The sequence below is a fragment of the Schistocerca serialis genome, chromosome 10, assembly GCF_023864345.2.
Source record: "Schistocerca serialis cubense isolate TAMUIC-IGC-003099 chromosome 10, iqSchSeri2.2, whole genome shotgun sequence".
In the NCBI taxonomy this organism is placed as follows: Eukaryota; Metazoa; Arthropoda; class Insecta; order Orthoptera; family Acrididae; genus Schistocerca; species Schistocerca serialis.
The window spans coordinates 52,967,182-52,991,177 of NC_064647.1; the positions used below are offsets into that span (position 1 = coordinate 52,967,182).

General features: G+C 42.6%; 1 protein-coding gene across 3 annotated transcripts in view; it reads left to right on the forward strand.

Annotated features, from left to right (window-relative positions):
- The window catches only part of LOC126425034 (CWF19-like protein 2), a 188,145-nt gene that overhangs the window by 136,981 nt on the left and 27,168 nt on the right, over window positions 1-23,996 (forward strand). For all 3 annotated transcript variants that reach the window (XR_007576250.1, XR_007576249.1, XM_050087942.1), the window contains exon 14: window positions 23,582-23,806. Coding sequence is in view for 1 of the 3 variants with exons in the window: in XM_050087942.1 (XP_049943899.1) it covers window positions 23,582-23,779 (198 nt within the window). In the remaining 2 variants the exon portion in view is untranslated. The remainder of the gene's footprint in view (window positions 1-23,581; window positions 23,807-23,996) is intronic.

A 23,996-nucleotide genomic window follows, 5' to 3' on the forward strand; every position in this document is an offset into this window, starting at 1 on the left:
TATCGAAAGGATAGGCAAATGAGAAATGGAGGTGGCATATTTGTCGCAGTAGATAAGAAACTCGTATCCACCGAGATAGAAATTGAAGCTGTGAAATTGTTTGGGCAAGACTCCATAACAGGAGTGGGCATAAAATGATAATTGGATACTTCTATTGCCCACTAGACTCATCTCCTGATATAACAGAAAACTTTACAGAAAGCCTCAGTTCACCTGTACGTAAGTTCCCCAGTCATAGTGTAATCATTGGCGGAGACTTAAATTGTCCAAAAATTTATTGCAAAGATTACAGTTTTGTTAGTGGGGGGTACCATAAGATGTCCTGTCAAACATTACTAAATCCCTTCTCTCAAAACTACCTAGAACAAATAGTTAGGGACGCTACTTATGATGGAAATATATTGGATCTAATGGCAACAAATAGAGCTGAACTCTTTGAGGATGTCCACATCGAAAATGGTATCAGTGACCATGATGTGGTTGTGGTAACAATGATTATGTTCAGTAAACTTGATAAAACATCATTAGTGTCATGTCTCAATGAGGAATTTGAAACTTTCAGTGCAGGGCAGGAGCATGTAGAGGAAATATGGTACAAATTTAAAAGAATAGGTGACCATGCACTGTAAAGATGTGTACCCAGTAGAACAGTTCGTAATGGGAGGGAACCTCCTTGGTGTACTGTCACTGTAAAGGAACTTGTAAAGAAACAGAGATTACTGCATAATAGATGTGATACAAATCGTAGAGCTATAAATAGGAGATGCTGAATGAAAGGCATTTACCTGTCAAGAGATCAGTGTGTGGTGCCTTCAGTGACTACCGTAGCAGAATATTGTCAGATGATCTTTCACAGAACCCAAATAAATTCTGGTCATACGTAAAGGCTGTTAGGGGCATCAAAGTTAGTGTCCAGTCCCAAACGAATGAGACAGGAACTGAAATTCCTCGATAGCAGAGCAAAAGCAAAAATGCTTAACTCAATTTTCAGATGTTCCTTTTCAAAGGAAAACCAAGGAGAACTGGCCCAATTTAATCCTTGTACCACTGAAAAGATGAGTGAAATCAGTAGTAGCGCCAGTGGTGTTGAGAAACAGCTCAAATTGTTAAAATTGAACAAAGCTCCAGGGTCCAATGGAATCTACATCTACATCGATACTCTGCAAATCACACGTAAGTGCCTGGCAGAGGGTTCATCAAACCACCTTCACAATAATTCTCTATTATTCCAATCTCGTACAGCATGTGGAAAAAACAGAAACCTATACCTTCGGTGCGAGCTCTGATTTCCCTTATTTTATTATGGTGATGTAGATTGGCATCAAAAACATATTTTCGCATTCGAAGGAGAAAGTTGGTGAATGAAATTCCGTGAAAAGATTCCGATGCAATGAAAAATGCCTTTGTTTTAATTATGTCCACCCCAATTTTTATATCATTTCAGTGACAGTCATGACCCTATTTCATGATGATACAAAATGTGCTGCCCTTGTTTGAACTTTCTCAATTTGCCCTGTCAGTCCTATCTGGTAAGGATCCCACACCATGCAACAATATTCTAAAAGAGGGCGGACAGGCTTAGCAGGGGGAGACTCTTTAGTAGATCTGTTACATTGTCTAAATGTCCTGCCATACAGATATCTTTTCTAAATCGTTTTGGTCTCCTGATGACTTTACTAGTCGATAAACAACAATGTCATCTGCAAACAACCTAAGATGGCTGCTCAAATCGTCTCCTAAATCATTTATGTAGATGAAGAACAGCAAAGGGCCTATAACACTACCTTGAGGAATGCCAGAAACCACTTCTGTTTTACTCGATGACTTTCCATCAGTTACTATGAACTGTGATCTCTCTGAGAGGAAATCACAAATCCAATAACATAACTGAGACAATATTCCATAAGCATGCAATTTCACTACAATCTGCTTGTGTGGTATAGTGTCAAAAGCCTTCTGAAAATCTAGAAATATGGCATCAATTTGAAATCCCTTGTTATTAGCATTCAACACTTCATGTGAGTAAAGATCTAGATGTGTTTCACAAGAAGATGTTTTCTAAATCATTGTTGACCTTGTATCAATGGACCGTTTCCTTCGAGGTAATTCGTAATGTTTGAACACAATATATATTCCAAAATCCTGCCCCATATCGACGTTAATGATATGGGCCTGTAATTTAGTGGACTACTACTACTACCTTTCTTGAATATTGGTGTAACCTGTACAACTTTCCAGTCTTTGGGTACGGATCTTTCATCGAACGAACGGTTGTATATGATTGTTAAGTATGGAGCTATTGTATCAGCATACTCTGAAAGGAACCTAATTGGTATACAGCCCGGACCGGGAGACTTGCTTTTGTTATGCGATTTAAGTTGCTTCACTACTCCGAGGGTAACTACTTCTACGCTGCTCCTGTTGGCAACTGTTCTTGATTCAAATTCTGGAATATTTACTTCGTCTTCTTTGGTGAACAAATTTCAGAATGCTGTGTTTAGTAACTCTGCTTTGGTGGCACTGTCGTCGATAGTATTTCCATTGCTATCGCACAGAAAAGGCATTGATTGTGTCTTGTTGCTAGCATACTTTACATACGACTAGAATCTCTTTGAATTTTCTGCCAGGTTTTGAGACAGAGTTTCATTGTAGAAACTGTTGTAAGCATCATGCATTGAAGTCCGTGCAAAATTTTGAGCTTCTGTAAAACATTGCCTGTCTTGTAGATTTTGCTTCTCTTTAATTTGGCATGTTTTTTCGTTGTTTCTACAACAGTGTTCTCACCCGTTTTGTATACCAAGGGGATAAGCTCCATTGTTTGTTAATCAGATTGTATACTGAATTTGCAGCTGGCTGAGTTAGCCCCTCTTCTGTCTATAATCTATTGCAGATCCCTTGAACAAGAAACTGTGCACAGTTCTTGGAAAAAAGGCACAGGCCACACCCGCCTACAAGACTACAAGAAGGGTAGTAGAAGTGATACACAAAACTCCATTCAGTACGCTTAATATCGATTTGTTGTAGAATCTTGGAACATATTTGTAGCTCAAACATAATGAGGTATCTTGAACAGAATGATCTCAGTGCATGGATTCCAAAAACATTGATCATGTGAAACCCTACATGCATATTTCCTACATGGCATTCTGAAAGCTTTGGATAAAGGCAATCATGTAGATACAGTATTTCTTGATTTCCAAAAAAGCATTTGACTCAGCACCACATGTATGCTTGTTAAAAGTATGTTCATATGGGGTATCAATTGAAATTTGTGACTGGGTTGGGGACTTCTTGGTAAGGAGGATATACCTTGATACCTTGAATGGAGATCTATCGCCAGGTGTAGAAGTAACTTCAGGTATGCCCCAGGCAAGTGGGTTGGGAATCTTGATGTTCATGTTGAATATTAATTATCAAAGTGGTGCAGAGATTACCAACTTACTGTAAATGGCCACAAATGTAAAACCATACACTTCTCAAAATGAAAAAATGTAGTATCATAAGAATATAATATCAATGAGCCATAGTTGGTATTAGTGAACTCATACAAATACCTGGATACAACACTTTGCAGGAATACGTAATGAAATGATTACATAAGCTCAGTTGAGGGTAAAGCAGGTGATAGACTTTGGTTTATTGTTAGAATACTGGGGAAGTGCAATCAATCTACAAAGGAGATTGTTTACATATCACTCGTGCTCAATTGTGTGGGACTGGTGCCAAATAGGACTAATGGAATATTGAATGTATGCAGAGAAGACCAGCATAAACAGTCACAGAATTATTTAAGACGTGGGAGAGTGTCACAGAGATACCAAAGAAACTGAAAGGAAGACTCTTGAAAATAGATTAATCTATCCCAAGAAAATCTATTAATAAAGTTTCAAGCACACTTTAAATGATGACTAGGAACGTTTTGTGACATTTTATGAGTTCCTAACCAGGAACAAATTACATAGTTTCATCTGTGTGCTTTGATAGATTATTTTTTGAATTTCTCCATGTTAATTTAGTATTTACTAGACACAGTTCTCGCATTTTCGTTTGTGTCAGAAAGTAAACTGATTTTGTGACATTTTACATGTTCCTGACCAGAAGGAAATTTAGTCTCATCTGTGTGCTTTGGTTGTTTTAGTTTTTGAATCTCTACATGTTAATGTAAGTTATTAGACACAGTTCTCACTCTTTTGTGAGTGTCTACTGCAGAGTTTTGTAGCAGGTGTCGATAATCATTTGTTTGTCTGTATATTGTAGTTTTCCACTGTCTTTAGTATGGATTGGGATTGTGATTGCTGTGTGCAGATGTGAGCCGAGTTCGCTCTCAGCTCCAGGCTGTGATGGCTTCGGTTACACAGCCTGAGGCTGCAGTGGCTGGGCATCATTGTTGTGGGCCAGCTGTGGGGACCAATGGACATCCAACATGACCCAGGAGTCCACTGATTGGTCCGCACCTTTGGCTAACCTAGTTACTGCTTGCATTGAGATTGACTCCTCACCAATGCTCAAAGTGGGAGGTCGCCTCTGGGCATGGCAGGTGGCAAAAGACTTCCCAGGGTGCAAATGTAAGGCCTCCAAGTTATTCTGAAAAACATGTCCCAGGTGCTGTGTGTCGCTGACACTGTCCCACAGCCAGATGCAGTCACTTTTCCTGTCTCAGAGTAAACCTCTCAGCCTGCAAGATCAGGGCAGTCACAGAGGGTGGGATTATTGATAGTTGAGACCTCCAATGTTAGGCATGTTATGCGGCCCCTTAGGGAAATGGCTGTTAAGGAGAAGAAGAAAGCCAGTGAGCACTCTGTATGTATACTGAGTGTGAAGTCATTCGAGGTGTGGAATGGGTAATTCTGGATGCCATGAAAAGCACAGGTTGTAGTCAACTGCCGGTGATGGCTCACATTGTAGCAATGATGTGTGTTGCTTTGGATCAGAAGAGATTCTCTCTGGTTTCAAGCAACTATCAGAAGTGATAAAGGCTCCCAATCTTGTTTGCGAAATAAAAGCACAGCTAACCGCTTGCAGCATAGCTGACAGGACTATTTGCAGACCTCTGTTACAGATCCTAGTGGAGGATGTGAATTCAAGGCTTAGATGGTTCTGCAACTGTGTAGGCTACAGATTCCTCAACTTGCACCATAGGTTGGTGGGGTTTTGGGTTTTGCTAAATAGGTCAGGAATCCATTACACACAGGAGGTGGCTACATGGGTAGTGGGGGCTGTGTGGTGTGGGCTGCATGGTTTTTTAGATAAGAGGGTCTTGGGGAAACACAAAAACAGCTTCACTCTTAAAGAATGTGTAGGTTGAAAACAGGAAGAACATAGATCTAGGGACCATCGGTATAACTGTTGTAAACTGTCATTATTCTGTTGAGAAAGTACCAGAGCTCCAAGCTCTAACAGAAAATACTGATGCTCAAATCGTTATAGGTGCTGAAAGCTGGCTAAAACTGGAGATAAGTTCAGCTGAAATTTTTGCGAAGGACCTAGTGGTATTCAGAAAGGATAAGCTAAACACGGTTATCGGTGGCGTGTTTGTTGCTGATAGAAGTAGTTTATCTTGTAATGAAATTAGGAACAAATAAACCTGAGCTAATAATGTACTGTAAACTCCCGAATCCTCCAAAAATAAACTAAGACTGTATCTAGTCAAAAAATCAGATAAAAATTTTCTTGATGCCTACCCGAGAGACAGTCTCCATTCCTTCCAAATTAACAGTGTAAGTGTAGACCAGATGTGGCTAAAGTTCAGATGAATATTATCAATAGCAATTGCGAAATTTATACCAAATAAACTAACAAATGACAGAGCTGATCCCGCTTGGTACACAAAACAGGTCAGAACACTGTTGTAGAAACAATGAAAAAACATGTCAAATTTAAATGAACACAAAATCCCTGGGATTGGCAATCTTTTACTGAAGCTTGAAATTTAGCACAGACTTCAATGCGAGATGCTTATAATGGTTTCCACAACAAAACCTTGTCTCGATACCTGGCAGAAAATCCAAAGAGATTCTTGTAACATGTAAAGTATGTCAGCAGCAAGACACAATCAGTGCCTTCTCTGCATGATAGCAATGGAAATACTATTGATGACAGAGATGCTAAAGCAGAATTACTGAGCATGGCCTTCCGAAATTCCTTCACCAAAGAAGACTAGGTAAATATTCCAGAATTCGTATCAAGAACATGAGTAACTTAGAAGTAGATATCACAGGAGTAGAATTCAAATCATGAACAGCTGCCAACATGAGTAACTTAGAAGTAGATATCCCCAGAGTACTGAGGCAACTTAAATCATTTAATAAAAGCGAGTCTTCCAATCCAGACTGTACCAATTAGGTTGCTTTCAGAGTATGCTGATGCAATAGTTCCATACTTAACAATCCTATACAACTGCTCGCTCAACAAAAGACCCATACCAAAAGACTGGAAAGTTGCACTGGTCACACCAGTACTAAAGAAAGTCAATAGAAGTAATCCGCTAAAGTACACGCCCATATCATTAATGTCGATGCGCAACAGGATTTTGGAACATATATTGTGTTTGAACATTATGAATTACCACAAAGAGAAATGTTTAACACAGATTTAGGAAACATCGTTCTTGTGTAACACAACTAGCTCTTTATAATAGAGGGAAACATTCCACGTCGGAAAAATATATCTAAAAAGAAAGATGATGAAACTTACCAAACAAAAGCGCTGGCAGGTCGATAGACACACAAACAAACACAAACATACACACAAAATTCTAGCTTTCGCAACCAATGGTTGCCTCGTCAGGAAAGAGGGAAGGAGAAGGAAAGACAAAAGGATATGGGTTTTAAGGGAGAGGGTAAGGAGTCATTCCAATCCCGGGAGCGGAAAGACTTACCTTAGGGGGAAAAAAGGACAGGTATACACTCGCACACACACACATATCCATCCACACATACACAGACACAAGCAGACATTTGTAAAGGCAAAGAGTTTGGGCATTTTTTGGGCAGAGATGTCAGTCGGGGCGGATGTACAGAGGCAAAGATGAAGTTGAAAGACAGGTGAAGTATGAGCGACGGCAAATTGAAATTAGAAATTAGCGGAGATTGAGGCCTGGCGGATAGCGAGAAGAAAGGATATGCTGAAGGGCAAGTTCCCATCTCCGGAGTTCTGACAGGTTGGTGTTAGTGGGAAGTATCCAGATAACCCGGACGGTGTAACACTGTGCCAAGATGTGCTGGCCGTGCACCAAGGCATGTTTAGCCACAGGGTGATCCTCATTACCAACAAACACTGTCTGCCTGTGTCCATTCATGCGAATGGACAGTTTGTTGCTGGTCATTCCCACATAGAACGCTTCACAGTGTAGGCAGGTCAGTTGGTAAATCACGTGGGTGCTTTCACACGTGGCTCTGCCTTTGATCGTGTACACCTTCCGGGTTACAGGACTGGAATAGGTGGTGGTGGGAGGGTGCATGGGACAGGTTTTACACCGGGGGCGGTTACAGGGGTAGGAGCCAGAGGGTAGGGAAGGTGGTTTGGGGATTTCATAGGGATGAACTAAGAGGTTGCGAAGGTTAGGTGGACGGCGGAAAGACACTCTTGGTGGAGTGGGGAGGATTTCATGAAGGATGGATCTCATTTCAGGGCAGGATTTGAGGAAGTCGTATCCCTGCTGGAGAGCCACATTCAGAATCTGATCCAGTCCCGGAAAGTATCCTGTCACAAGTGGCGCACTTCTGGGGTTCTTCTGTGGAAGGTTCCGGGTTTGAGGAGATGAGGATGTGGCTCTGGTTATTTGCTTCTGTACCAGGTCGGGAGGGTAGTTACGGGATGCAAAAGCTGTTTTCAGGTTGTTGGTGTAATGGTTCAAGGATTCCGGACTGGAGCAGATTCGTTTGCCACGAAGACCTAGGCTGTAGGGAAGGGACCGTTTGATGTGGAATGGGTGGCAGCTGTCATAATGGAGGTACTGTTGCTTGTTGGTGGGTTTAATGTGGACGGATGTGTGAAGCTGGCCACTGGACAGGTGGAGGTCAACGTCAAGGAAAGTGGCATGGGATTTGGAGTAGGACCAGGTGAATCTGATGGAACCAAAGGAGTTGAGGTTGGAGAGGAAATTCTGGAGTTCTTCTTCACTGTGAGTCCAGATCACGAAAATGTCATCAATAAATCTGTACCAAACTTCGGGTTGGCAGGCCTGGGTAACCAGGAAGGCTTCCTCTAAGCGACCCATGAATAGGTTGGCATACGAGGGGGCCATCCTGGTACCCATGGCTGTTCCCTTTAATTGTTGGTATGTCTGGCCTTCAAAAGTGAAGAAGTTGTGGGTCAGGATGAAGCTGGCTAAGGTAATGAGGAAAGAGGTTTTAGGTAGGGCGGCAGGTGATCGGCGTGAAAGGAAGTGCTCCATCGCAGCGAGGCCCTGGACATGCGGAATATTTGTGTATAAGGAAGTGGCATCAATGGTTACAAGGATGGTTTCCGGGGGTAACAGACTGGGTAGGGATTCCAGGCGTTTGAGAAAGTGGTTGGTGTCTTTGATGAAGGATGGGAGACTGCATGTAATGGGTTGAAGGTGTTGATCTACGTAGGCAGAGATGCGTTCGGTGGGGGCTTGGTAACCAGCTACAATGGGACGGCCGGGATGATTGGGTTTGTGAATTTTGGGAAGAAGGTAGAAGGTAGGGGTGCGGGGTGTTGGTGGGGTCAGGAGGTTGATGGAGTCGGGTGAAAGGTTTTGTAGGGGGCCTAAGGTTCTGAGGATTCCTTGAAGCTCCGCCTGGACATCAGGAATGGGATTGCCTTGGCAAACTTTGTAAGTAGTGTTGTCTGAAAGCTGACGCAGTCCCTCAGCCACATACTCCCGACGATCAAGTACCACAGTTGTGGAACCCTTGTCCGCCGGAAGAATGACGATGGATCGGTCAGCCTTCAGATCACGGATAGCCTGGGCTTCAGCAGTGGTGATGTTGGGAGTAGGATTAAGGTTTTTTAAAAAGGATTGAGAGGCAAGGCTGGAAGTCAGAAATTCCTGGAAGGTTAGGAGAGGGTGATTTTGAGGAAGAGGAGGTGGGTCCCGCTGTGACGGAGGACGGAACTGTTCCAGGCATGGTTCAATTTGGATAGTGTCTTGGGGAGTTGGATCCTTAGGAGTAGGATTAGGATCATTTTTCTTCGTGGCAAAGTGATACTTCCAGCAGAGAGTACGGGTGTAGGACAGTAAATCTTTGACGAGGGCTGTTTGGTTAAATCTGGGAGTGGGGCTGAAGGTGAGGCCTTTGGATAGGACAGAGGTTTCGGATTGGGAGAGAGGTTTGGAGGAAAGGTTAACTACTGAATTGGGGTGTTGTGGTTCCAGATTGCGTTGATTGGAATTTTGAGGTTTTGGAGGGAGTGGAGCTGGAAGTGGGAGATTGAGTAGATGGGAGAGACTGGGTTTGTGTGCAATGAGAGGAGGTTGAGGTTTGCTGGAAAGGTTGTGAAGGGTGAGTGAGTTGCCTTTCCGGAGGTGGGAAACCAGGAGATTGGATAGTTTTTTAAGGTGGAGGGTGGCATGCTGCTCTAATTTGCGGTTGGCCTGTAGGAGGATGCTCTGAACAACAGGTGTGGATGTGGGAGAGGAAAGATTGAGGATTTTTATAAAGGATTGGAGTTGATGGGCGTGTTGATTGGCTGAGTGGATGTGTAGGTGAAGGATTAGGTGGGTGAGGGCAATGGATTGTTTGATTTGGAACTGGTATAGGGACTGATGGAAAGAAGGGTTGCAGCCAGAGATGGGAACTTTAAGTGTGAGGCCTTTGGGGGTGATGCCAAATGTCAGACAAGCCTGAGAAAATAAAATATGGGAGTGTAATCTGGCTAGGGCGAAGGCATGTTTGCGGAGGGAATGTAAATAAAACTTAATGGGGTCGGTGTGAAGGTGTTGTGATGGTGACATGGTACTGGAACACGAGGCTGAAATGAAAATGAGAATAAATATGAAAAAATATATGGGGAGAGATAAAGGTAAAATTAGAAAGCAAATGGAGATCTGGTGTGAAAAAAGGCGAAAAAGGGTTGGTTAGGGCTGGGCTATGTTGATCCTGTGGTGAACTTGTGTAGGTAGATAATGATGTGCATAAAGGTTAGGTGGTTGTGTTGCCGCCAAAACACGTTAAAGGGTGGAGAAATTCGGGAAAATTTCGAAAAAACTACGTGAGGATGTATTAAAAGGAGTGGTTTGGTGGTGGCAGATTATGGAAATGAAGCTAACAATTGTTTGATGAAGAAATAATGACGTTAAAACCTGTGGGAAGCGGCTAAAAATGATAGGTGATGTGAGAAAAACGGAAATGGAAATAAAGCAAAAGTTATTAAAACTGCCGAAAGGGTTGTTTAATAGCTGAAAGGAACTGTTTGTGGAATGGAAACGGTGGATTTTATAGCAGCAAAGCGGAAAAAAAAATTTTTTTGGTTATGGTTTGGAAGTGATTTACGTATTATTACGTATTATTGAGTGTATATCGACGGGATAAAATTGTATACTGGATTACGGTAAAAAAGGAGAAGGTGAATAGAAAGTGATGGCAAAAACAGAAGGAGGAAATAAGACGACAGAAAAGACTTCGAAATGTAACAGTGACAATAACAATAACGATAACAAAAACAAACGTGATTGTTGGCTTCAAATTAATGATATGAATATAATAGAGGGAAACATTCCACGTCGGAAAAATATATCTAAAAAGAAAGATGATGAAACTTACCAAACAAAAGCGCTGGCAGGTCGATAGACACACAAACAAACACAAACATACACACAAAATTCTAGCTTTCGCAACCAATGGTTGCCTCGTCAGGAAAGAGGGAAGGAGAAGGAAAGACAAAAGGATATGGGTTTTAAGGGAGAGGGTAAGGAGTCATTCCAATCCCGGGAGCGGAAAGACTTACCTTAGGGGGAAAAAAGGACAGGTATACACTCGCACACACACACATATCCATCCACACATACACAGACACAAGCAGACATTTGTAAAGGCAAAGAGTTTGGGCATTTTTTGGGCAGAGATGTCAGTCGGGGCGGATGTACAGAGGCAAAGATGAAGTTGAAAGACAGGTGAAGTATGAGCGACGGCAAATTGAAATTAGAAATTAGCGGAGATTGAGGCCTGGCGGATAGCGAGAAGAAAGGATATGCTGAAGGGCAAGTTCCCATCTCCGGAGTTCTGACAGGTTGGTGTTAGTGGGAAGTATCCAGATAACCCGGACGGTGTAACACTGTGCCAAGATGTGCTGGCCGTGCACCAAGGCATGTTTAGCCACAGGGTGATCCTCATTACCAACAAACACTGTCTGCCTGTGTCCATTCATGCGAATGGACAGTTTGTTGCTGGTCATTCCCACATAGAACGCTTCACAGTGTAGGCAGGTCAGTTGGTAAATCACGTGGGTGCTTTCACACGTGGCTCTGCCTTTGATCGTGTACACCTTCCGGGTTACAGGACTGGAATAGGTGGTGGTGGGAGGGTGCATGGGACAGGTTTTACACCGGGGGCGGTTACAGGGGTAGGAGCCAGAGGGTAGGGAAGGTGGTTTGGGGATTTCATAGGGATGAACTAAGAGGTTGCGAAGGTTAGGTGGACGGCGGAAAGACACTCTTGGTGGAGTGGGGAGGATTTCATGAAGGATGGATCTCATTTCAGGGCAGGATTTGAGGAAGTCGTATCCCTGCTGGAGAGCCACATTCAGAATCTGATCCAGTCCCGGAAAGTATCCTGTCACAAGTGGCGCACTTCTGGGGTTCTTCTGTGGAAGGTTCCGGGTTTGAGGAGATGAGGATGTGGCTCTGGTTATTTGCTTCTGTACCAGGTCGGGAGGGTAGTTACGGGATGCAAAAGCTGTTTTCAGGTTGTTGGTGTAATGGTTCAAGGATTCCGGACTGGAGCAGATTCGTTTGCCACGAAGACCTAGGCTGTAGGGAAGGGACCGTTTGATGTGGAATGGGTGGCAGCTGTCATAATGGAGGTACTGTTGCTTGTTGGTGGGTTTAATGTGGACGGATGTGTGAAGCTGGCCACTGGACAGGTGGAGGTCAACGTCAAGGAAAGTGGCATGGGATTTGGAGTAGGACCAGGTGAATCTGATGGAACCAAAGGAGTTGAGGTTGGAGAGGAAATTCTGGAGTTCTTCTTCACTGTGAGTCCAGATCACGAAAATGTCATCAATAAATCTGTACCAAACTTCGGGTTGGCAGGCCTGGGTAACCAGGAAGGCTTCCTCTAAGCGACCCATGAATAGGTTGGCATACGAGGGGGCCATCCTGGTACCCATGGCTGTTCCCTTTAATTGTTGGTATGTCTGGCCTTCAAAAGTGAAGAAGTTGTGGGTCAGGATGAAGCTGGCTAAGGTAATGAGGAAAGAGGTTTTAGGTAGGGCGGCAGGTGATCGGCGTGAAAGGAAGTGCTCCATCGCAGCGAGGCCCTGGACATGCGGAATATTTGTGTATAAGGAAGTGGCATCAATGGTTACAAGGATGGTTTCCGGGGGTAACAGACTGGGTAGGGATTCCAGGCGTTTGAGAAAGTGGTTGGTGTCTTTGATGAAGGATGGGAGACTGCATGTAATGGGTTGAAGGTGTTGATCTACGTAGGCAGAGATGCGTTCGGTGGGGGCTTGGTAACCAGCTACAATGGGACGGCCGGGATGATTGGGTTTGTGAATTTTGGGAAGAAGGTAGAGGGTAGGGGTGCGGGGTGTTGGTGGGGTCAGGAGGTTGATGGAGTCGGGTGAAAGGTTTTGTAGGGGGCCTAAGGTTCTGAGGATTCCTTGAAGCTCCGCCTGGACATCAGGAATGGGATTGCCTTGGCAAACTTTGTAAGTAGTGTTGTCTGAAAGCTGACGCAGTCCCTCAGCCACATACTCCCGACGATCAAGTACCACAGTTGTGGAACCCTTGTCCGCCGGAAGAATGACGATGGATCGGTCAGCCTTCAGATCACGGATAGCCTGGGCTTCAGCAGTGGTGATGTTGGGAGTAGGATTAAGGTTTTTTAAAAAGGATTGAGAGGCAAGGCTGGAAGTCAGAAATTCCTGGAAGGTTAGGAGAGGGTGATTTTGAGGAAGAGGAGGTGGGTCCCGCTGTGACGGAGGACGGAACTGTTCCAGGCATGGTTCAATTTGGATAGTGTCTTGGGGAGTTGGATCCTTAGGAGTAGGATTAGGATCATTTTTCTTCGTGGCAAAGTGATACTTCCAGCAGAGAGTACGGGTGTAGGACAGTAAATCTTTGACGAGGGCTGTTTGGTTAAATCTGGGAGTGGGGCTGAAGGTGAGGCCTTTGGATAGGACAGAGGTTTCGGATTGGGAGAGAGGTTTGGAGGAAAGGTTAACTACTGAATTGGGGTGTTGTGGTTCCAGATTGCGTTGATTGGAATTTTGAGGTTTTGGAGGGAGTGGAGCTGGAAGTGGGAGATTGAGTAGATGGGAGAGACTGGGTTTGTGTGCAATGAGAGGAGGTTGAGGTTTGCTGGAAAGGTTGTGAAGGGTGAGTGAGTTGCCTTTCCGGAGGTGGGAAACCAGGAGATTGGATAGTTTTTTAAGGTGGAGGGTGGCATGCTGCTCTAATTTGCGGTTGGCCTGTAGGAGGATGCTCTGAACAACAGGTGTGGATGTGGGAGAGGAAAGATTGAGGATTTTTATAAAGGATTGGAGTTGATGGGCGTGTTGATTGGCTGAGTGGATGTGTAGGTGAAGGATTAGGTGGGTGAGGGCAATGGATTGTTTGATTTGGAACTGGTATAGGGACTGATGGAAAGAAGGGTTGCAGCCAGAGATGGGAACTTTAAGTGTGAGGCCTTTGGGGGTGATGCCAAATGTCAGACAAGCCTGAGAAAATAAAATATGGGAGTGTAATCTGGCTAGGGCGAAGGCATGTTTGCGGAGGGAATGTAAATAAAACTTAATGGGGTCGGTGTGAAGGTGTTGTGATGGTGACATGGTACTGGAACACGAGGCTGAAATGAAAATGAGAATAAATATGAAAAAATATATGGGGAGAGATAAAGGTAAAATTAGAAAGCAAATGGAGATCTGGTGTGAAAAAAGGCGAAAAAGGGTTGGTTAGGGCTGGGCTATGTTGATCCTGTGGTGAACTTGTGTAGGTAGATAATGATGTGCATAAAGGTTAGGTGGTTGTGTTGCCGCCAAAACACGTTAAAGGGTGGAGAAATTCGGGAAAATTTCGAAAAAACTACGTGAGGATGTATTAAAAGGAGTGGTTTGGTGGTGGCAGATTATGGAAATGAAGCTAACAATTGTTTGATGAAGAAATAATGACGTTAAAACCTGTGGGAAGCGGCTAAAAATGATAGGTGATGTGAGAAAAACGGAAATGGAAATAAAGCAAAAGTTATTAAAACTGCCGAAAGGGTTGTTTAATAGCTGAAAGGAACTGTTTGTGGAATGGAAACGGTGGATTTTATAGCAGCAAAGCGGAAAAAAAAAAATTTTTTTGGTTATGGTTTGGAAGTGATTTACGTATTATTACGTATTATTGAGTGTATATCGACGGGATAAAATTGTATACTGGATTACGGTAAAAAAGGAGAAGGTGAATAGAAAGTGATGGCAAAAACAGAAGGAGGAAATAAGACGACAGAAAAGACTTCGAAATGTAACAGTGACAATAACAACAGCTGCCACCCATTCCACATCAAACGGTCCCTTCCCTACAGCCTAGGTCTTCGTGGCAAACGAATCTGCTCCAGTCCGGAATCCTTGAACCATTACACCAACAACCTGAAAACAGCTTTTGCATCCCGTAACTACCCTCCCGACCTGGTACAGAAGCAAATAACCAGAGCCACATCCTCATCTCCTCAAACCCGGAACCTTCCACAGAAGAACCCCAGAAGTGCGCCACTTGTGACAGGATACTTTCCGGGACTGGATCAGATTCTGAATGTGGCTCTCCAGCAGGGATACGACTTCCTCAAATCCTGCCCTGAAATGAGATCCATCCTTCATGAAATCCTCCCCACTCCACCAAGAGTGTCTTTCCGCCGTCCACCTAACCTTCGCAACCTCTTAGTTCATCCCTATGAAATCCCCAAACCACCTTCCCTACCCTCTGGCTCCTACCCCTGTAACCGCCCCCGGTGTAAAACCTGTCCCATGCACCCTCCCACCACCACCTATTCCAGTCCTGTAACCCGGAAGGTGTACACGATCAAAGGCAGAGCCACGTGTGAAAGCACCCACGTGATTTACCAACTGACCTGCCTACACTGTGAAGCGTTCTATGTGGGAATGACCAGCAACAAACTGTCCATTCGCATGAGTGGACACAGGCAGACAGTGTTTGTTGGTAATGAGGATCACCCTGTGGCTAAACATGCCTTGGTGCACGGCCAGCACATCTTGGCACAGTGTTACACCGTCCGGGTTATCTGGATACTTCCCACTAACACCAACCTGTCAGAACTCCGGAGATGGGAACTTGCCCTTCAGCATATCCTTTCTTCTCGCTATCCGCCAGGCCTCAATCTCCGCTAATTTCTAATTTCAATTTGCCGTCGCTCATACTTCACCTGTCTTTCAACTTCATCTTTGCCTCTGTACATCCGCCCCGACTGACATCTCTGCCCAAAAAATGCCCAAACTCTTTGCCTTTACAAATGTCTGCTTGTGTCTGTGTATGTGTGGATGGATATGTGTGTGTGTGCGAGTGTATACCTGTCCTTTTTTCCCCCTAAGGTAAGTCTTTCCGCTCCCGGGATTGGAATGACTCCTTACCCTCTCCCTTAAAACCCATATCCTTTTGTCTTTCCTTCTCCTTCCCTCTTTCCTGACGAGGCAACCATTGGTTGCGAAAGCTAGAATTTTGTGTGTATGTTTGTGTTTGTTTGTGTGTCTATCGACCTGCCAGCGCTTTTGTTTGGTAAGTTTCATCATCTTTCTTTTTAGATATACAACTAGCTCTTTATTCACACGAAGTGTTGAGTGCTATCCACAGAGGATTTTTAAATTGATTCTGTATTTCTAGATTCCCAGAAAGCTTTTGACACCATACCTCACAAGCAGCTTCTAATCAGATTGTGTGCTAATGGAATATCATCTTAGTTATGCGACTGGATTCATGATTTCCTGTCAGAGGGCTCACAGTTCATAGTAACTGATGGAAAGGAATTGAGTAAAACAAGTGATTTCTGGTGTTCCCCAAGGTAGTGTTATAGGCCCTCTGCTGTTCCTTATTTATACAAATGATTCAGGAGACAATCTGAGCAGCTTCTTAGGTTGTTAGCAGATCGTTTACTGCCTAGTAAAGTCACCAGAAAATTTCAAAACAATTTGCAAAAGATAGCTTAATGGTGCAAAAATTGGCAACTGACCTGAAATAATGAGAAGTGTGAGGTCATCCATATGAGTGCTAAAATGAATCCGTTAAACTTTGGTTGTATGGTAAATGAGTCAAACCTAAAGGTCACAATGTCAACTAAATACGTAGGAATTACAATTACAAACAACTTAAATTGGAAAGAACACACAGAAAATGTTGTGGGGAAGGTGAACCAAAGATTATGATTTATCGGCAAACACTTGGAAGATTCAATAGATCCACTAAAGAGACTACCTACACCACACTTGTCTGTCCTAGTTTGGAGTACTGCTGCATGGTGTGGAACCCTTACCTGCTAGGATCAACAGAGTACATTGAAAAAGTTCAAAGGAGGGGAGCACGTTTTACATTATCAAGAAATAAGGGAAAGAGTGTCACAGTATTTGGGATGGATGTCATCAAAACAGTTGTGTTTGTCATTGCAGCAGAATTTTTTTGTAAAATTTGAATCACCAACTTTCTCCTCTGAGTGTGAAAATATTTTGCTGATGCTGACTTACATAGGTAGAAATGATCATCATAATAAAGTAAGAGCTTGCATGGAAAGATATTGGTGGTTGTTTTTTCCGTGTGCTGTTCGAAAGTGGAATAATAGAGAATTATTGTGATGATGCTTTGATGAAATCTCTGCCAGGCACTTAAGTGTGATTTGCAGAGTATTCATGTAGATGTAGATGTAGAATATACTACAGTCCCCAATGCATTGCTCGCGTGGGGATCATGAGTATGAGATTAGAATAAATACTGCACACACAGAGGCATTCAAACAATCATTCTTCCCTCACTTCAAATGTGAATGGAACAGGAAGAAACCCTAATGATTGGTACAATAGGACGTACCCTCTACCATGCACCTTACAGTGGTTTGCAGAGTACAGATGTAGCTGCAGAAGTAGAAAGGGAAGCATTCATTAAGTAGAGAGAGAGAGAGAGAGAGAGAGAGAGAGAGAGAGAGAGAGAGAGAGAGAGAGAGAGAGAGACAGGGTACTAAACTATTTCCCGTATTATTCAGTCTGTGCATTGAGAAAGCAGCAAATTAAATCAAGGAAGAATTTGGAAAGGGACTTAAAGTATGGTAAGAAGAAATGAAAACATTCAGTTTTGCAAATTATATTGTAATTCTATCAAAAGTAGGAGCAGATTTCGAAGATTTGTGGAATGGAATGAATTGTGTCTTGAAAAGAGGTTATAAGCCAAATGTCAACAAAAGTAAAATTAGGATAATGAACTGTTGTCAGATTAAATTACAACACTGAGGGAATTAAATTAGAGATTGAAACACTAAAAAGTGTTAGATAAGTTTTGATATGGGCAACATATTTGTTGATGTGTATGTGCAGGTTTTCTCATAAAATATGTAGCTTGAAAGTCTCCTTTGTCAGCGTGTGTAAGCTGGTGATGACTGTACGTTGGGCCACTGAAAACTTGTTCCACAATGACCAGTGAACCTGGCTGCATGTCCGAAAGTAGTTCAAGCAAATTTATTGATGAATGATGAAGTGTAGAGGATATGCACTGTATTAAAAAAAACTGTCTCTGAAAAGGAGAGATTTGTTAACATCAAATAAAAATATGTTCATGAGTTTTTTCTGAAGGTATTTGTCTGGAGTGCAGTCTTGTGCTAAAATGAAATATGGACAGTAAGCAATTCAGGCAAGAATAGAATAGGGGTTTTGAAATGTGGTGCTAAAATGAATGCTGAAGATTAGGTGGATAGATCGAATAACTGGTGAAGGGGTACTGAATCAAACTGGGCAGGAAAAAAAAAAATAAATAAATAAATAAAAAATGGTGCAACGTGACTACAAGAAGAGATCAGATGATAGAACATATCCTGAGACATAAAGGAATTGTCAGTGTGGTAATTGGGGAGGAGGGGGGGGGGGGGGGGGAGTAAAAACTGTGGAGAGAATGGAAGGAGCTGTTGAGAGGAGAAGATTGTGGGCTAGGTTTAAAATCTGATACCTGTCGGAGATTTTATTATCGAAGATTTTCATGGCAGCATATTGAACTCCTTCCTGAGCCATTGACAACTCTAGTAATGCATAATGAAGGCCATTGTTTTCTTCTAGGATTGTAGTTGTGGGCATCGCTGTTCTTGTCACATTGTGGTGCAGTGTTTTTGACAAACTTTCATTAGTGAGTATACATATTCTGAAGGAGTAATTAGAATACCCAATTCCAGTAAGAGTAAATACAAGAAGTTTGTAGGCAAACACTACGTATTCTTCTCTCTGCTCACTTTTGTTTTATCAGTACTTTGTTTATAAGTGATGAGGTACCCCAGAATATTATGCAGTAATGTATTAATGAGAGGATATATGCAAAATATCTAACATATTAATTTATTTGTTTTCAAAACTAGTCATTATATTATGCTGAACATAACTGTTTAAGCACCTCAGTAAATATTTCTTATAGTTAAGAGTTTCGTCAATATGTGTACCAAAATATTCGCAGTAGCCTTCCCTATTTTTTTTTTTGTGCCTGTTCGTATGCTATGTTGTTGTTTGTGTTATTCAGTTTTTTGTTTCGTCCAGAACTGAGAATACTGTGGGGAGAAACCATTTTCAGAGAACCACTTAATAATTCTTTCAGAAAAATTGTTAGTAACTTTTCTGTTGATGTCTCTCTAGCAGGATTAAATATTAATTTTTTGTCTTCTCCTAAAATGTACTGGCTCTGCTTAATGTATGTTATGTGGAAGGTCATCCATGTACATGAGGGTAAAGAGTAGAAACAAAAATTGAAACCTGTGGGAATCCCTTTGTGATTTATGCTCAGCGGATGGGCTGTTCCCTGCGGTATTTGATAAACGTTCAGAGATGTAATTAGTGTAATAGTTCTTATACTGATGTGTATGGATTGCATATTACTGACTTGCTTATTTGGAGTGTATCTCCTCTCATGATATCTTCTTTCTTCCTTTCACGGACTTTGTCCTCAGCACAGTTTGGCCTATGTCGGAGATGGAAATCTTGCATGTCCGTGTCCAACAAGCTGCCGAATAACAGATTTCACTCTTTGAAGACAATCATATATTCTTCCAACTTGTACAACTTTAGGACACCCCATATACAGGTGTCTGCAATTTCGATTTGCCACTTACATTAAATGCTCTAAATTTGTAGACGGCTCAGTGTAAATGCTCTATCATACTTCAAAGCAAACTAACTATCTGCTCTCTTTCACGACATTGTCCATTGTCACGGTGTGCGCTATTTGACGAAAAACAGCTTGTTTCCAAGGCAGGGGCACAGCTGCACAGAGTAATCTCCAAACTGGCAGGTCACACAAAGCGTGACCACACTGCCACCCCTTCTCGGATCACACTCATTAACATGGACAAACAACACAAATTCTCTGCACAAAAGTTTATCCAACTCCCTAAACCTACTAATAAAAATTAACTGTATGTTTGGTGATCATCATTTGTCAGTACTACACTGTGGTGATGAAAGTGGTAGCGGTGTGCACACATGCAGGTGGCAGTGTGTGTCGCACACACGAGGTGTAAAAGAGCAGTGCATTGGCAGAGTTGTCATTTGCACTCAGGTGATTCACACGAAAAGGTTTCTGGCGTGATCATGGCCACACAGTGGGAATTAACAGATACTGATCACGGATTGGTAGTTGGAGTTGGACGCGAAGGACATTCCGTTTGAGAAATGATTAGCGAATTTAATATTCTGAGATCCACAGTGTCAAAGGGTGTGCCAAGTTTGTGTAGAGTTGTCAGTGCTAACATACAAGCAGCACTGCAGGAAATAAGTGCAGAAATCAATGCAGGATGTATGACGAATGTAGTGACTTGGCAAGACAGCCAAGCCACTCGGAGGTAGCCGAAAGGCACGTGTTAAGCTCACGCAGGCTGGCGTGAGGTCTGGAACATTACAAGGAAGTGAGAACTTAGACAAACGGATGCAGTTGCTGTAATACTTAACTTTAATCCACAATTGTAGAACATCTCTCTTGACTGTACATGCTTTAAGATAAATATCAAATGCTATGGCGCCTTGCTGGGTCATAGCAAATGATGTAGCTGAAGGCTATGCTAACTATCGTCTCGGCAAATGAGAGCGTATTTGTCAGGGTTGCATCGCTAGCAAAGTCGACTGTACAACTGGGGCGAGTGCTAGTAAGTCTCTCTAGACCTGCCGTGTGGTGGCGCTCGGTCTGCAATCACTGACAGTGGCGACACACGGGTCCGACGTATACTAACGGACCGCGGCCGATTTAAAGGCTACCACCTAGCAAGTGTGGTGTCTGGCGGTGACACCACAACGAATGTATCCGTTAGGACACTCTCACAACTTTTGGCATTTATTGGGCTACGGCAGTCGGTGTTTATCGGGCTACGGCAGCAAATGACCGACGTGAGTGCCTTTGCTAACAGCATCGCCGGCAGAACCTCTCCTGAGCTTGTAACCGTATCGGTTGGACCCTAGATGACTGGAAAGCCATGGCTTGCTCAGGTAAAACCCAGTTTCAGTTGGTAAGAATTGATGGTAGGGTTCGAGTGTGGTGCTGACCCCACGAAACCGAGGACCCGAGTTGCCAATAAGGCACTGTGCAAGCTGATGGTGGGTCCATAATGGTGTGTGCTGTGTTTACAAGGAATGGACTGGATCCTCTGGTCCAACTGAACCCGTCACTGACGACATATGTCATTTGCAGCCACTCGTAGACTTCACGTTGGCAAACAACGGAATGTTTATGGATGACAATACGCCACATCAAGGGACCACAATTATTTGTGATTGGTTTGAAGAACGTTCTGGACAATTCGAGCAAATGATTTGGCAACTCATCGAACAATCGTGGGACGTAAGCGAGAGGTCAGTTTGTGCTCAAAATCCTGCGCCGGCAACACTCTCGCAGTTATGGACAGCTGTAGAGGCGGCACGGCTCGGTATTTCTCCAGGGGACTTGCAGTGACTCGTCGAGTCCACGACATGTTGAATTGCTGCACTACACTGGGAAAAGGAGGTATAACACAATATTAGGAGGTCTCACGTGACTTTTTACATCCCAGTGTACATCATTGTGCAACACATCAGTTCACTGAAGCTGTATGTTACACCTCACCGCTAAAATTTTCTCTGCTCGCAGCATTGTTTGAATTATTCAGCACAAGTGTAAGCAATCTCTTTCTCTCGGACGAACCCCAATTTCAGTCGGTAAGAACTGATGGCAGGGTTCGAGTGTGGTGCTGACGCCAAGTTGTCAACGAGGCACTGCACTGCGCAAGCTGGTGGTGGCTCCATAATGGTGTGTGCTGTGTTTACAAAGAATAGACTGTGCTATTAGCACAGCTCAAACTGGTTGCATGTAAAACTGTCACATTCACGTAAAAGAGGAATACGATTCGTACAAACACTTTGGGCAGATCACAAGTACTTTTATTTAAGTGTGGCTTTTCCTTAAGTATATTATGTTCCCAAATATTTGGTAAAAAAGATGTCAGTGAGGAAATCAGATGATAATGTTCTGTGTGTTTCTTTTTCTTTCTTATAACAAAGATTAACAATAAAAGCATAGTTGAATGTGTCTGGAAAAATTCTCTGTTCCAGTGACACATTAAATGTATCACTAAAGTCATTTCTCCAAAAGTAAATTCACTTGAGAAAACAGTTGTTGTGGTCTTCAGCCTGAAGACTATATTGATGCAGCTCAGTCCTGTGCAGACCCGCATAACTACTGCAACGACATCCCTTGATCGTACTTACTGTAATCAACCTTTGGTCATCCTTCACAGTTTTTACCCCCCACACTTCCCTTCATTACAAAATTCATAATTTCCTGATGCATCACAATGTGTCCTATTGACCAATCTATTTTTGTTAGCAAGTTGTGCCAAAAATTTCTTTTTCCCACTATTCGATTCAGTACTTTCGTAGTTATTCAATGCCTATACCTAATCTGCAGCAACGCATTTTGAAAGCTTCATTGCTGTTGGTAGCATCATCAGGTAGATCTGAGAATGCCATTACAAATCTTGATCTACTGACTACTGCTTATTCATAATGCAATTGATAACCTCCTGTTTGCTAAACTGAAAATAATTTGTTTCCAGCAGGATATTTTAAGTAACAGCTGCTGAACTCTCTCTGAGGTGCTGCAGTGTAGAGTTGTATCAGCTTTGGTGCACATGCCTCATTTCTGTGGTAGTTGATCAGGTAAATATGGAGTCTACCAAATACTGTGTCACTGTGGCTAGACCACACACACAATATACAAAAGGTGTACGGAATGCGATCTTCACACTCACCTTTCACAGCTGTAGCTGAGTACAATATGTGCACGTGACATTCTGTGGGTTTTTGTGGCACAAAAATCTTGGCCAGGAGATTATATTGAGATTTGATTTTTATGGAACCTGTGGAAAACATTTGGTAGACTCCTTATTAATCAGTAACAGCATTCAGTTAATTAGGGTGAGGGGACTGGATAATTTCTTCAGTTTATTCACAAAGACAAAATTATGTGCCTAATGTCACATCCAGTGACAACTGATTTCACCAATTTGACTACAGAGTCTTTATTCTATGGGTAAGAAATTCAACAGATAGTGTTCATACAATATCACTGTTATATCTGCATTGTCACGTCAGATGCCTAACAATTTGACAATAGAGTGGCAAGTTTGATAAAAGACGGACATACAGCCAAATTTATGTGTGTACGCTACTTTGCCAATTTCTGGTATAAGTGTAGCGACGCACCCCAGCAGTCTTCAGTCATAAAATTCATTTGGTTATCAGCTGAAATCATGGGGCATGAAGTCAACATCATGCAGCTGCAATCCCAAAAATTTGTTGAATACTCATTAAGCCATTAATCTGCGCAATGCCCAGATTTTGAATATTGTGTCTTATTGGAATACCTGCGTAGATTTTTGGGAAACAGATTTTACTGAAGTTGATTTATTCTTTTCCTGTCAGTCATCTGATGGACTAATTTAGTATGTTCTTCATTTGTAGGCCGCTTTCCTTTTGGTGGTTACTTTATGCAGAGACAGTCTGGAAGAATTAAGAAGAGAGAGAGAGAGAGAGAGAGAGAGAGAGAGAGAGAGAGAGAGAGTCCGTGTGATAACTCAAACAAACAACTATTCATCATTAAGATTATTCTTTATGAGGCAACCTGTAGAGATTAGTTCATTGGAACAGTTTTGAAGGAAATTGTATAACACACAGTTATTGTGATGGTGTTTACTTACAGGAAATAGTGGGTGGCATGCTGGACATAGACCACATGCTGTGGCGAAAGCCAAAGATGGAAAATTTCGATGCTCAGCGCCAGAAGGTAATGCAGTTAGTTCAATGGTGGAAGCCTCACGACTTCACACGAGGAACAAAACGTTCTCATGACAGCAGTTCATCATCATCACCATCATCGTCATCATCTGACTCTGAATGATAAACTGTAAAACGACGTCATGATATGGTTTGTACATTAAAAACTCTTCTCTTAAACTTATCTTTCACTATGAGGTGGACCAATTACATTATTGTTTTAAGCTACCTTTATTTTGTTACATTTTTATTTATTTATTTTCCTTTCTCTTTCTGTGATTTAAATTTAATTATTTTCAATCATGCGCACGGCCACACATGCATGCGCCCCCACACGTGCA